A 12,500-nucleotide genomic window follows, 5' to 3' on the forward strand; every position below is an offset into this window, starting at 1 on the left:
TCTGTGACTGTGTTGTAGCCTGTGACTGTGCTGTAGTCTGTGACTGTGTTGTAGCCTGTGACTGTGCTGTAGTCTGTGCTGTAGTCTGTGACTGTGTTGTAGCCTGTGACTGTGCTGTAGCCTGTGACTGTGCTGTAGTCTGTGACTGTGCTGTAGCCTGTGACTGTGCTGTAGCCTGTGACTGTGTTGTAGCCTGTGACTGTGTTGTAGCCTGTGACTGTGTTGTAGCCTGTGACTGTGCTGTAGTCTGTGACTGTGACTGTGACTGTGTTGTAGTCTGTGACTGTGTTGTAGCCTGTGACTGTGCTGTAGTCTGTGACTGTGCTGTAGTCTGTGACTGTGTTGTAGCCTGTGACTGTGCTGTAGCCTGTGACTGTGCTGTAGCCTGTGACTGTGCTGTAGCCTGTGACTGTGCTGTAGCCTGTGACTGTTGTAGCCTGTGACTGTGTTGTAGCCTGTGACTGTGTTGTAGCCTGTGACTGTGCTGTAGCCTGTGCTGTAGTCTGTGACTGTGTTGTAGTCTGTGACTGTGTTGTAGTCTGTGACTGTGCTGTAGCCTGTGACTGTGCTGTAGTCTGTGCTGTAGCCTGTGACTGTGCTGTAGCCTGTGACTGTGCTGTAGCCTGTGACTGTGTTGTAGCCTGTGACTGTGCTGTAGCCTGTGACTGTGCTGTAGTTTGACTGTGCTGTAGCCTGTGACTGTGCTGTAGCCTGTGACTGTGCTGTAGTCTGTGACTGTGCTGTAGTCTGTGACTGTGCTGTAGTCTGTGACTGTGTTGTAGCCTGTGACTGTGCTGTAGTCTGTGACTGTGCTGTAGCCTGTGACTGCTGTAGCCTGTGACTGGGCTGTAGTCTGTGACTGTGTTGTAGCCTGTGACTGTGCTGTAGCCTGTGACTGTGTTGTAGCCTGTGACTGTGCTGTAGCCTGTGACTGTGTTGTAGCCTGTGACTGTGCTGTAGTCTGTGACTGCTGTAGTCTGTGACTGTGTTGTAGTCTGTGACTGTGTTGTAGCCTGTGACTGTGCTGTAGTCTGTGACTGTGCTGTAGCCTGTGACTGTGCTGTAGTCTGTGACTGTGTTGTAGTCTGTGACTGTGCTGTAGCCTGTGACTGCTGTAGTCTGACTGTGCTGTAGCCTGTGACTGCTGTAGCCTGTGACTGGGCTGTAGTCTGTGACTGTGCTGTAGCCTGTGACTGTGCTGTAGTCTGTGACTGTGCTGTAGCCTGTGACTGCTGTAGTCTGTGACTGTGCTGTGAGCCTGTGACTGCTGTAGCCTGTGACTGGGCTGTAGTCTGTGACTGTGTTGTAGCCTGTGACTGTGTTGTAGCCTGTGACTGTGTTATAGTCTGTGACTGTGTTGTAGCCTGTGACTGTGCTGTAGTCTGTGACTGTGCTGTAGCCTGTGACTGTGCTGTAGTCTGTGACTGTGTTGTAGTCTGTGACTGTGTTGTAGCCTGTGACTGTGTTATAGTCTGTGACTGTGTTGTAGCCTGTGACTGTGTTGTAGTCTGTGACTGCTGTAGCCTGTGACTGTGCTGTAGCCTGTGACTGTGCTGTAGTCTGTGACTGTGTTGTAGCCTGTGACGGTGCTGTAGTCTGTGACTGTGTTGTAGCCTGTGACGGTGCTGTAGTCTGTGACTGTGCTGTAGTCTGTGACTGTGTTGTAGTCTGTGACTGTGTTGTAGTCTGTGACTGTGTTGTAGTCTGTGACTGCTGTAGTCTGTGACTGCTGTAGTCTGTGACTGTGCTGTAGCCTGTGACTGTGCTGTAGTCTGTGCTGTAGCCTGTGACTGTGCTGTAGCCTGTGACTGTGTTGTAGCCTGTGACTGTGCTGTAGTCTGTGACTGCTGTAGTCTGTGACGGTGCTGTAGTCTGTGACTGTGTTGTAGCCTGTGACTGTGCTGTAGTCTGTGACTGTGTTGTAGCCTGTGACTGTGCTGTAGTCTGTGACTGCTGTAGTCTGTGACTGTGTTGTAGCCTGTGACTGTGTTGTAGCCTGTGACTGTGCTGTAGTCTGTGCTGTAGTCTGTGACTGCTGTAGTCTGTGACTGTGTTGTAGCCTGTGACTGTGCTGTAGTCTGTGACTGTGCTGTAGCCTGTGACTGTGCTGTAGCCTGTGACTGTGCTGTAGCCTGTGCTGTAGCCTGTGACTGTACTGTAGCCTGTGACTGCTGTAGCCTGTGACTGTGCTGTAGTCTGTGACTGTGTTGTAGCCTGTGACTGTGCTGTAGCCTGTGACTGTGCTGTAGTCTGTGACTGTGCTGTAGTCTGTGACTGTGCTGTAGTCTGTGACTGTGTTGTAGCCTGTGACTGTGCTGTAGTCTGTGACTGCTGTAGTCTGTGACTGTGTTGTAGCCTGTGACTGTGTTGTAGCCTGTGACTGTGCTGTAGCCTGTGACTGTGCTGTAGTCTGTGACTGTGTTGTAGCCTGTGACTGTAGCCTGTGACTGTGCTGTAGTCTGTGACTGTGCTGTAGTCTGTGACTGTGCTGTAGTCTGTGACTGTGTTGTAGCCTGTGACTGTGCTGTAGCCTGTGACTGCTGTAGTCTGTGACTGTGCTGTAGCCTGTGACTGTGCTGTAGCCTGTGACTGTGTTGTAGCCTGTGACTGTGCTGTAGCCTGTGACTGTGCTGTAGTCTGTGCTGTAGCCTGTGACTGTGCTGTAGCCTGTGACTGTGCTGTAGCCTGTGACTGTGTTGTAGCCTGTGACTGTGCTGTAGTCTGTGACTGCTGTAGTCTGTGACGGTGCTGTAGTCTGTGACTGCTGTAGTCTGTGACTGTGCTGTAGCCTGTGACTGTGCTGTAGCCTGTGACTGTGCTGTAGTCTGTGCTGTAGCCTGTGACTGTGCTGTAGCCTGTGACTGTGCTGTAGCCTGTGACTGTGTTGTAGCCTGTGACTGTGCTGTAGTCTGTGACTGCTGTAGCCTGTGACTGTGCTGTAGCCTGTGACTGTGCTGTAGCCTGTGACTGCTGTAGCCTGTGACTGTGCTGTAGTCTGTGACTGTGCTGTAGTCTGTGACTGCTGTAGTCTGTGACTGTGTTGTAGCCTGTGACTGTGCTGTAGTCTGACTGTGCTGTAGCCTGTGACTGTGCTGTAGTCTGTGACTGTGCTGTAGCCTGTGACTGTGCTGTAGCCTGTGACTGCTGTAGTCTGTGACTGCTGTAGCCTGTGACTGTGCTGTAGCCTGTGACTGCTGTAGTCTGTGACTGCTGTAGCCTGTGACTGTGCTGTAGCCTGTGACTGCTGTAGTCTGTGACTGCTGTAGCCTGTGACTGTGCTGTAGCCTGTGACTGTGCTGTAGTCTGTGACTGTGCTGTAGTCTGTGACTGTGCTGTAGCCTGTGACTGTGCTGTAGCCTGTGACTGCTGTAGCCTGTGACTGTGCTGTAGCCTGTGACTGCTGTAGTCTGTGACTGCTGTAGCCTGTGACTGCTGTAGCCTGTGACTGCTGTAGTCTGTGACTGTGGTGTAGCCTGTGACTGTGCTGTAGCCTGTGACTGTGTTGTAGCCTGTGACTGTGCTGTAGCCTGTGACTGCTGTAGTCTGTGACTGCTGTAGCCTGTGACTGTGCTGTAGCCTGTGACTGCTGTAGTCTGTGACTGCTGTAGCCTGTGACTGCTGTAGCCTTTGACTGTGCTGTAGCCTGTGACTGTGCTGTAGCCTGTGACTGTGCTGTAGCCTGTGACTGTGCTGTAGTCTGTGACTGTGTTGTAGCCTGTGACTGTGCTGTAGCCTGTGACTGTGCTGTAGTCTGTGCTGTAGCCTGTGACTGCTGTAGCCTGTGACTGTGCTGTAGCCTGTGACTGTGCTGTAGCCTGTGACTGTGTTGTAGCCTGTGACTGTGCTGTAGTCTGTGACTGCTGTAGTCTGTGACTGTGCTGTAGCCTGTGACTGCTGTAGTCTGTGACTGCTGTAGCCTGTGACTGTGTTGTAGTCTGTGACTGTGTTGTAGTCTGTGACTGTGTTGTAGCCTGTGACTGTGCTGTAGTCTGTGCTGTAGCCTGTGACTGTGCTGTAGCCTGTGACTGTGCTGTAGCCTGTGACTGTGTTGTAACCTGTGACTGTGCTGTAGTCTGTGACTGCTGTAGTCTGTGACTGTGCTGTAGTCTGTGACTGTGTTGTAGCCTGTGACTGTGCTGTAGTCTGTGACTGTGCTGTAGTCTGTGACTGTGTTGTAGCCTGTGACTGTGCTGTAGTCTGTGACTGTGTTGTAGCCTGTGACTGTGCTGTAGTCTGTGCTGTAGTCTGTGACTGTGTTGTAGCCTGTGACTGCTGTAGCCTGTGACTGGGCTGTAGTCTGTGACTGTGTTGTAGCCTGTGACTGTGCTGTAGCCTGTGACTGTGTTGTAGCCTGTGACTGTGTTGTAGCCTGTGACTGTGTTGTAGCCTGTGACTGTGCTGTAGTCTGTGACTGCTGTAGTCTGTGACTGTGTTGTAGTCTGTGACTGTGTTGTAGCCTGTGACTGTGCTGTAGTCTGTGACTGTGCTGTAGTCTGTGACTGTGTTGTAGCCTGTGACTGTGCTGTAGCCTGTGACTGTGCTGTAGCCTGTGACTGTGCTGTAGCCTGTGACTGTGCTGTAGCCTGTGACTGTTGTAGCCTGTGACTGTGTTGTAGCCTGTGACTGTGTTGTAGCCTGTGACTGTGCTGTAGCCTGTGCTGTAGTCTGTGACTGTGTTGTAGTCTGTGACTGTGTTGTAGTCTGTGACTGTGTTGTAGCCTGTGACTGTGCTGTAGTCTGTGCTGTAGCCTGTGACTGTGCTGTAGCCTGTGACTGTGCTGTAGCCTGTGACTGTGTTGTAGCCTGTGACTGTGCTGTAGCCTGTGACTGTGCTGTAGTTTGACTGTGCTGTAGCCTGTGACTGTGCTGTAGCCTGTGACTGTGCTGTAGTCTGTGACTGCTGTAGTCTGTGACTGTGCTGTAGTCTGTGACTGTGTTGTAGCCTGTGACTGTGCTGTAGTCTGTGACTGTGCTGTAGCCTGTGACTGCTGTAGCCTGTGACTGGGCTGTAGTCTGTGACTGTGTTGTAGCCTGTGACTGTGCTGTAGCCTGTGACTGTGTTGTAGCCTGTGACTGTGTTGTAGCCTGTGACTGTGTTGTAGCCTGTGACTGTGCTGTAGTCTGTGACTGCTGTAGTCTGTGACTGTGTTGTAGTCTGTGACTGTGTTGTAGCCTGTGACTGTGCTGTAGTCTGTGACTGTGTTGTAGCCTGTGACTGTGCTGTAGTCTGTGACTGTGTTGTAGTCTGTGACTGTGCTGTAGCCTGTGACTGCTGTAGTCTGTGACTGTGCTGTAGCCTGTGACTGCTGTAGCCTGTGACTGGGCTGTAGTCTGTGACTGTGCTGTAGCCTGTGACTGTGCTGTAGTCTGTGACTGTGCTGTAGCCTGTGACTGCTGTAGTCTGTGACTGTGCTGTAGCCTGTGACTGTGCTGTAGCCTGTGACTGTGCTGTAGTCTGTGACTGTAGTCTGTGCTGTAGTCTGTGCTGTGTCTGTGACTGCTGTAGCCTGTGACTGTAGACTGTGCTGTAGCCTGTGACTGTGCTGTAGCCTGTGACTGTGCTGTAGCCTGTGACTGTGCTGTAGTCTGTGCTGTAGTCTGTGACTGCTGTAGCCTGTGACTGTGCTGTAGCCTGTGACTGTGCTGTAGCCTGTGACTGTGCTGTAGCCTGTGACCGTGCTGTAGCCTGTGACTGCTGTAGTCTGTGACTGTGCTGTAGCCTGTGACTGTGCTGTAGCCTGTGACTGCTGTAGCCTGTGACTGTGTTGTAGCCTGTGACTGCTGTAGCCTGTGACTGTGGTGTAGCCTGTGACTGTGCTGTAGTCTGTGACTGTGCTGTAGCCTGTGACTGTGCTGTAGTCTGTGACTGTGCTGTAGCCTGTGACTGTGCTGTAGTCTGTGACTGTGCTGTAGCCTGTGACTGCTGTAGCCTGTGACTGTGTTGTAGCCTGTGACTGTGTTGTAGTCTGTGACTGTGCTGTAGCCTGTGACTGTGCTGTAGCCTGTGACTGTGCTGTAGCCTGTGACTGTGCTGTAGTCTGTGACTGTGCTGTAGCCTGTGACTGTGCTGTAGCCTGTGACTGTGCTGTAGTCTGTGACTGTGCTGTAGCCTGTGACTGCTGTAGCCTGTGACTGTGTTGTAGCCTGTGACTGTGTTGTAGTCTGTGACTGTGCTGTAGCCTGTGACTGCTGTAGCCTGTGACTGCTGTAGCCTGTGACTGTGCTGTAGCCTGTGACTGTGCTGTAGCCTGTGACTGTGCTGTAGCCTGTGACTGTGCTGTAGCCTGTGACTGGTGTAGCCTGTGACTGTGCTGTAGCCTGTGACTGTGCTGTAGCCTGTGACTGTGCTGTAGCCTGTGACTGTGCTGTAGCCTGTGACTGCTGTAGCCTGTGACTGCTGTAGCCTGTGACTGTGCTGTAGCCTGTGACTGTGCTGTAGCCTGTGACTGTGCTGTAGCCTGTGACTGTGCTGTAGCCTGTGCTGTAGCCTGTGACTGTGCTGTAGCCTGTGACTGTGCTGTAGCCTGTGACTGTGCTGTAGCCTGTGCTGTAGTCTGTGACTGTGCTGTAGCCTGTGACTGTGCTGTAGCCTGTGACTGTGCTGTAGCCTGTGACTGCTGTAGCCTCTGACTGTGCTGTAGCCTGTGACTGTGCTGTAGTCTGTGACTGTGCTGTAGCCTGTGACTGTGCTGTAGCCTGTGACTGTGCTGTAGCCTGTGACTGTGCTGTAGTCTGTGACTGTGCTGTAGCCTGTGACTGTGCTGTAGCCTGTGACTGTGCTGTAGTCTGTGACTGTGCTGTAGCCTGTGACTGCTGTAGCCTGTGACTGTGCTGTAGCCTGTGACTGCTGTAGCCTGTGACTGTGTTGTAGCCTGTGACTGCTGTAGCCTGTGACTGTGGTGTAGCCTGTGACTGCTGTAGCCTGTGACTGCTGTAGCCTGTGACTGTGTTGTAGCCTGTGACTGTGTTGTAGTCTGTGACTGTGCTGTAGCCTGTGACTGCTGTAGCCTGTGACTGCTGTAGCCTGTGACTGTGCTGTAGCCTGTGACTGTGCTGTAGCCTGTGACTGTGCTGTAGCCTGTGACTGTGTTGTAGCCTGTGACTGTGCTGTAGCCTGTGACTGTTGTAGTCTGACTGTGCTGTAGCCTGTGACTGTTGTAGTCTGACTGTGCTGTAGTCTGTGACTGTGCTGTAGCCTGTGACTGTGCTGTAGTCTGTGACTGTGCTGTAGCCTGCGACTGTGCTGTAGTCTGTGACTGCTGTAGCCTGTGACTGTGCTGTAGCCTGTGACTGTGCTGTAGCCTGTGCTGTAGCCTGTGACTGTGCTGTAGCCTGCGACTGTGCTGTAGTCTGTGACTGTGCTGTAGTCTGTGACTGTGCTGTAGCCTGTGACTGTTGTAGTCTGACTGTGCTGTAGCCTGTGACTGTTGTAGTCTGACTGTGCTGTAGCCTGTGACTGTGCTGTAGCCTTTGACTGTTGTAGTCTGACTGTGCTGTAGCCTGTGACTGTTGTAGTCTGACTGTGCTGTAGCCTGTGACTGTTGTAGTCTGACTGTGCTGTAGCCTGTGACTGTTGTAGTCTGACTGTGCTGTAGCCTGTGACTGTTGTAGTCTGACTGTGCTGTAGCCTGTGACTGTGCTGTAGTCTGTGACTGTGCTGTAGCCTGTGACTGTTGTAGTCTGACTGTGCTGTAGCCTGTGACTGTTGTAGTCTGACTGTGCTGTAGCCTGTGACTGTTGTAGTCTGACTGTGCTGTAGCCTGTGACTGTTGTAGTCTGACTGTGCTGTAGTCTGTGACTGCTGTTGCCTGTGACTGTGCTGTAGCCTGTGACTGTGCTGTAGCCTGTGACTGTGCTGTAGCCTGTGACTGTGCTGTAGTCTGTGACTGTGCTGTAGCCTGTGACTGTGCTGTAGCCTGTGACTGTGTTGTAGCCTGTGACTGTGCTGTAGCCTGTGACTGTGCTGTAGCCTGTGACTGCTGTAGCCTGTGACTGTGCTGTAGCCTGTGTTGTAGCCTGTGACTGTGCTGTAGCCTGTGACTGCTGTAGTCTGTGACTGTGCTGTAGCCTGTGACTGCTGTAGCCTGTGACTGTGTTGTAGCCTGTGACTGTGTTGTAGCCTGTGACTGTGCTGTAGCCTGTGACTGTGTTGTAGCCTGTGACTGTGCTGTAGCCTGTGACTGTGTTGTAGCCTGTGATTGGGCTGTAGCCTGTGACTGTGCTGTAGCCTGTGACTGCTGTAGCCTGTGACTGTGCTGTAGCCTGTGACTGTGCTGTAGCCTGTGACTGTGTTGTAGCCTGTGACTGTGCTGTAGCCTGTGACTGTGCTGTAGCCTGTGACTGTGCTGTAGCCTGTGACTGTGCTGTAGTCTGTGCTGTAGCCTGTGACTGTGCTGTAGTCTGTGACTGTGCTGTAGCCTGTGACTGTGCTGTAGTCTGTGACTGTGCTGTAGCCTGTGACTGTGCTGTAGCCTGTGACTTGTGCTGTAGTCTGTGACTGTGCTGTAGCCTGTGACTGTGCTGTAGTCTGTGACTGCTGTAGTCTGTGACTGCTGTAGTCTGTGACTGCTGTAGCCTGTGACTGTGCTGTAGCCTGTGACTGTGCTGTAGCCTGTGACTGTGCTGTAGCCTGTGACTGTGCTGTAGCCTGTGACTGTGTTGTAGTCTGTGACTGTGCTGTAGCCTGTGACTGTGCTGTAGCCTGTGACTGTGCTGTAGCCTGTGACTGTGCTGTAGCCTGTGACTGTGCTGTAGCCTGCTTCCCAGAGGGATTGTGTGTGTGAGAGCGCGTTAGTTGTGACTTCAGATAGCAGTGGGACAGAAGAGCTCTGCCTGTGATAACAAGCTGTTCTTCTCTCGTGGGCTTTCAGGTGCTGACCTTCGACGTGGTCAGGAGAACCGTAAGACATCAGACATACTTCTGCACTGGAATACCTGAATAACCAGGGCACTCAAGTTTATGTGTTGGTGTAGAAAATAGATGAAGTACAGAAATTATAGACATATCATATATCTCCTCTCTTCTCCTCTCCTCTCTCCTTCCTCTCTTCTTTCCTCTTTCCTTCTCCTCATCTCTCTTCTCTCCTCCTTATTTATCCCCCTCTATCCTCTCCTCCTCCTCCTTATTTATCCCCTTCTATCCTCTCCTCCTCCTCCTCCTTATTTATCCCCCTCTATCCTCTCCTCTCCTCCTCCTCCTTATTTATCCCCCTCTACCCTCTCCTCCTTATTTATCCCCCTCTATCCTCTCCTCCTCCTCCTCCTTATTTATCCCCCTCTATCCTCTCCTCTCCTCCTCCTCCTTATTTATCCCCCTCTACCCTCTCCTCCTTATTTATCCCCCTCTATCCTCTCCTCTCTCCTCCTCCTTATTTATCCCCCTCTATCCTCTCCTCCTCCTCCTCCTTATTTATCCCCCTCTATCCTCTCCTCTCCTCCTCCTCCTTATTTATCCCCCTCTATCCTCTCCTCTCTCCTCCTCCTTATTTATCCACCTCTACCCTCTCCTCTCCCCCTCCTCCTTATTTATCCCCCTCTATCCTCTCCTCTCTCCTCCTCCTTATTTATCCCCCTCTATCCTCTCCTCTCTCCTCCTCCTTATTTATCCCCCTCTATCCTCTCCTCTCCCCCTCCTCCTTATTTATCCCCCTCTATCCTCTCCTCTCCTCCTCCTCCTTATTTATCCCCATCTATCCTCTCGTCTCTCCTCCTCCTTATTTATCCCCCTCTATCCTCTCCTCTCCTCCTCCTCCTTATTTATCCCCCTCTATCCTCTCCCCCTCCTCCTTATTTATCCCCCTCTATCCTCTCCTCTCTCCTCCTCCTTATTTATCCCCCTCTATCCTCTCCTCTCTCCTCCTCCTTATTTATCCCCCTCTATCCTCTCGTCTCTCCTCCTCCTTATTTATCCCCCTCTATCCTCTCCTCTCTCCTCCTCCTTATTTATCCCCCTCTATCCTCTATCCTCTCCTCCTTATTTATCCCCCTCTATCCTCTCCTCCTCCTCCTTATTTATCCCCCTCTATCCTCTCCTCTCCTCTCCTCCTTATTTATCCCCCTCTATCCTCTCCTCTCCCCCTCCTCCTTATTTATCCCCCTCTATCCTCTCCTCCTCCTCCTCCTTATTTATCCCCCTCTATCCTCTCCTCCTCCTCCTCCTTATTTATCCCCCTCTATCCTCTCCTCTCCTCCTCCTCCTTATTTATCCCCCTCTATCCTCTCCTCTCCTCCTCCTCCTTATTTATCCCCCTCTATCCTCTCCTCCTCCTTATTTACCCCCCTCTATCCTCTCCTCCTCCTCCTTATTTACCCCCCTCTATCCTCTCCTCTCTCCTCCTCCTTATTTATCCCCCTCTATCCTCTCCTCCTCCTCCTTATTTACCCCCTCTATCCTCTCCTCTCCTCCTCCTCCTTATTTACCCCCCTCTATCCTCTCCTCCTCCTCCTCCTTATTTACCCCCCTCTATCCTCTCCTCCTCCTCCTTATTTATCCCCCTCTATCCTCTCCTCTCTCCTCCTCCTTATTTATCCCCCTCTATCCTCTCCTCCTCCTTATTTATCCCCCTCTATCCTCTCCTCTCCTCCTCCTCCTTATTTATCCCCCCTATCCTATCCTCTCTCCTCCTCCTTATTTATCCCCCTCTATCCTCTCCTCTCTCCTCCTTATTTACCCCCCTCTATCCTCTCCTCTCTCCTCCTTATTTATCCCCCTCTATCCTCTCCTCTCTCCTCCTCCTTATTTATCCCCCTCTATCCTCTCCTCTCTCCTCCTCCTTATTTACCCCCCTCTATCCTCTCCTCTCTCCTCCTCCTTATTTATCCCCCTTTATCCTCTCCTCTCTCCTCCTCCTTATTTATCCCCCTCTATCCCTCCTCTCTCCTCCTTATTTACCCCCTCTATCCTCTCCTCTCCTCCTCCTCCTTATTTATCCCCCTCCATCCTCTCCTCCTCCTCCTTATTTATCCCCCTCTATCCTCTCCTCCTCCTCCTTATTTATCCCCCTCTATCCTCTCCTCTCTCCTCCTCCTTATTTATCCCCCTCTATCCTCTCCTCTCTCCTCCTTATTTACCCCCTCTATCCTCTCCTCTCTCCTCCTCCTTATTTATCCCCCTCTATCCTCTCCTCTCTCCTCCTCCTTATTTATCCCCCTCTATCCTCTCCTCTCCTCCTCCTCCTTATTTATCCCCTCTATCCTCTCCTCTCTCCTCCTCCTTATTTATCCCCCTTTATCCTCTCCTCTCTCCTCCTCCTTATTTATCCCCCTCTATCCTCTCCTCCTCCTCCTTATTTATCCCCCTCTATCCTCTCCTCTCTCCTCCTCCTTATTTATCCCCCTCTATCCTCTCCTCTCTCCTCCTTATTTACCCCCCTCTATCCTCTCCTCTCTCCTCCTCCTTATTTATCCCCCTCTATCCTCTCCTCTCTCCTCCTCCTTATTTATCCCCCTCTATCCTCTCCTCTCTCCTCCTTATTTATCCCCCTCTATCCTCTCCTCTCTCCTCCTCCTTATTTATCCCCCTCTATCCTCTCCTCTCTCCTCCTTATTTACCCCCCTCTATCCTCTCCTCTCTCCTCCTCCTTATTTATCCCCTCCATCCTCTCCTCCTCCTCCTTATTTATCCCCCTCCATCCTCTCCTCCTCCTCCTTATTTATCCCCCCTATCCCTCCTCTCTCCTCCTCCTTATTTATCCCCCTCTATCCTCTCCTCTCTCCTCCTTATTTATCCCCCTCTATCCTCTCCTCTCTCCTCCTTATTTATCCCCCTCTATCCTCTCCTCTCTCCTCCTTATTTATCCCCCTCTATCCTCTCCTCCTCCTTATTTACCCCCTCCATCCTCTCCTCCTCCTCCTTATTTATCCCCCTCTATCCTCTCCTCTCTCCTCCTTATTTATCCCCCTCTATCCTCTCCTCTCTCCTCCTTATTTACCCCCCTCTATCCTCTCCTCTCTCCTCCTCCTTATTTATCCCCCTCCATCCTCTCCTCCTCCTCCTTATTTATCCCCCTCTATCCTCTCCTCCTCCTCCTTATTTATCCCCCTCTATCCTCTCCTCCTCCTTATTTACCCCCTCTATCCTCTCCTCCTCCTTATTTACCCCCCTCTATCCTCTCCTCTCTCCTCCTCCTTATTTACCCCCTCTATCCTCTCCTCTCTCCTCCTCCTTATTTACCCCCTCTATCCTCTCCTCTCTCCTGCTCCCCAGAACATTTTCCTTACACAAGCCCTAATGAGGTCAGCTGTCAAATCGTCTGTGTCCCTCACGGCGTAAGTCCTTCTCAATACACTTCACTCATTCATTGATTGATTGATAGGTTGTGTTTGTGTGTGGTCATTTGATGAATTGATTGGCTGAATGAATAACTGACTGACTGACTGACTGACTGACTGACTGAGACCAGCAACATTAATATTGTGCTCAGAAATGTAAGACCCGTCCAAAATACGTTACAACGTTACAGTATAACCAGAGAAGTTATTTTATATGATATTAAGTTATT

The 12,500-nt window shown here is 51.5% G+C and overlaps 1 protein-coding gene across 2 annotated transcripts in view; it reads left to right on the plus strand.

The window, feature by feature from the left end:
* The window catches only part of LOC135538056 (regulator of G-protein signaling 9-like), a 54,708-nt gene that overhangs the window by 32,976 nt on the left and 9,232 nt on the right, over nucleotides 1-12,500 (plus strand). The window contains exons 10-11 of one of the 2 annotated variants that reach the window (XM_064964050.1): nucleotides 8,871-8,900; nucleotides 12,206-12,267. In XM_064964050.1, the coding sequence (XP_064820122.1) occupies nucleotides 8,871-8,900; nucleotides 12,206-12,267 (92 nt within the window). The remainder of the gene's footprint in view (nucleotides 1-8,870; nucleotides 8,901-12,205; nucleotides 12,268-12,500) is intronic. The other variant, XM_064964049.1, reaches the window with a different exon arrangement.

Source organism: Oncorhynchus masou, unplaced genomic scaffold (genome assembly GCF_036934945.1).
Source record: "Oncorhynchus masou masou isolate Uvic2021 unplaced genomic scaffold, UVic_Omas_1.1 unplaced_scaffold_899, whole genome shotgun sequence".
NCBI lineage: Eukaryota > Metazoa > Chordata > Actinopteri > Salmoniformes > Salmonidae > Oncorhynchus > Oncorhynchus masou.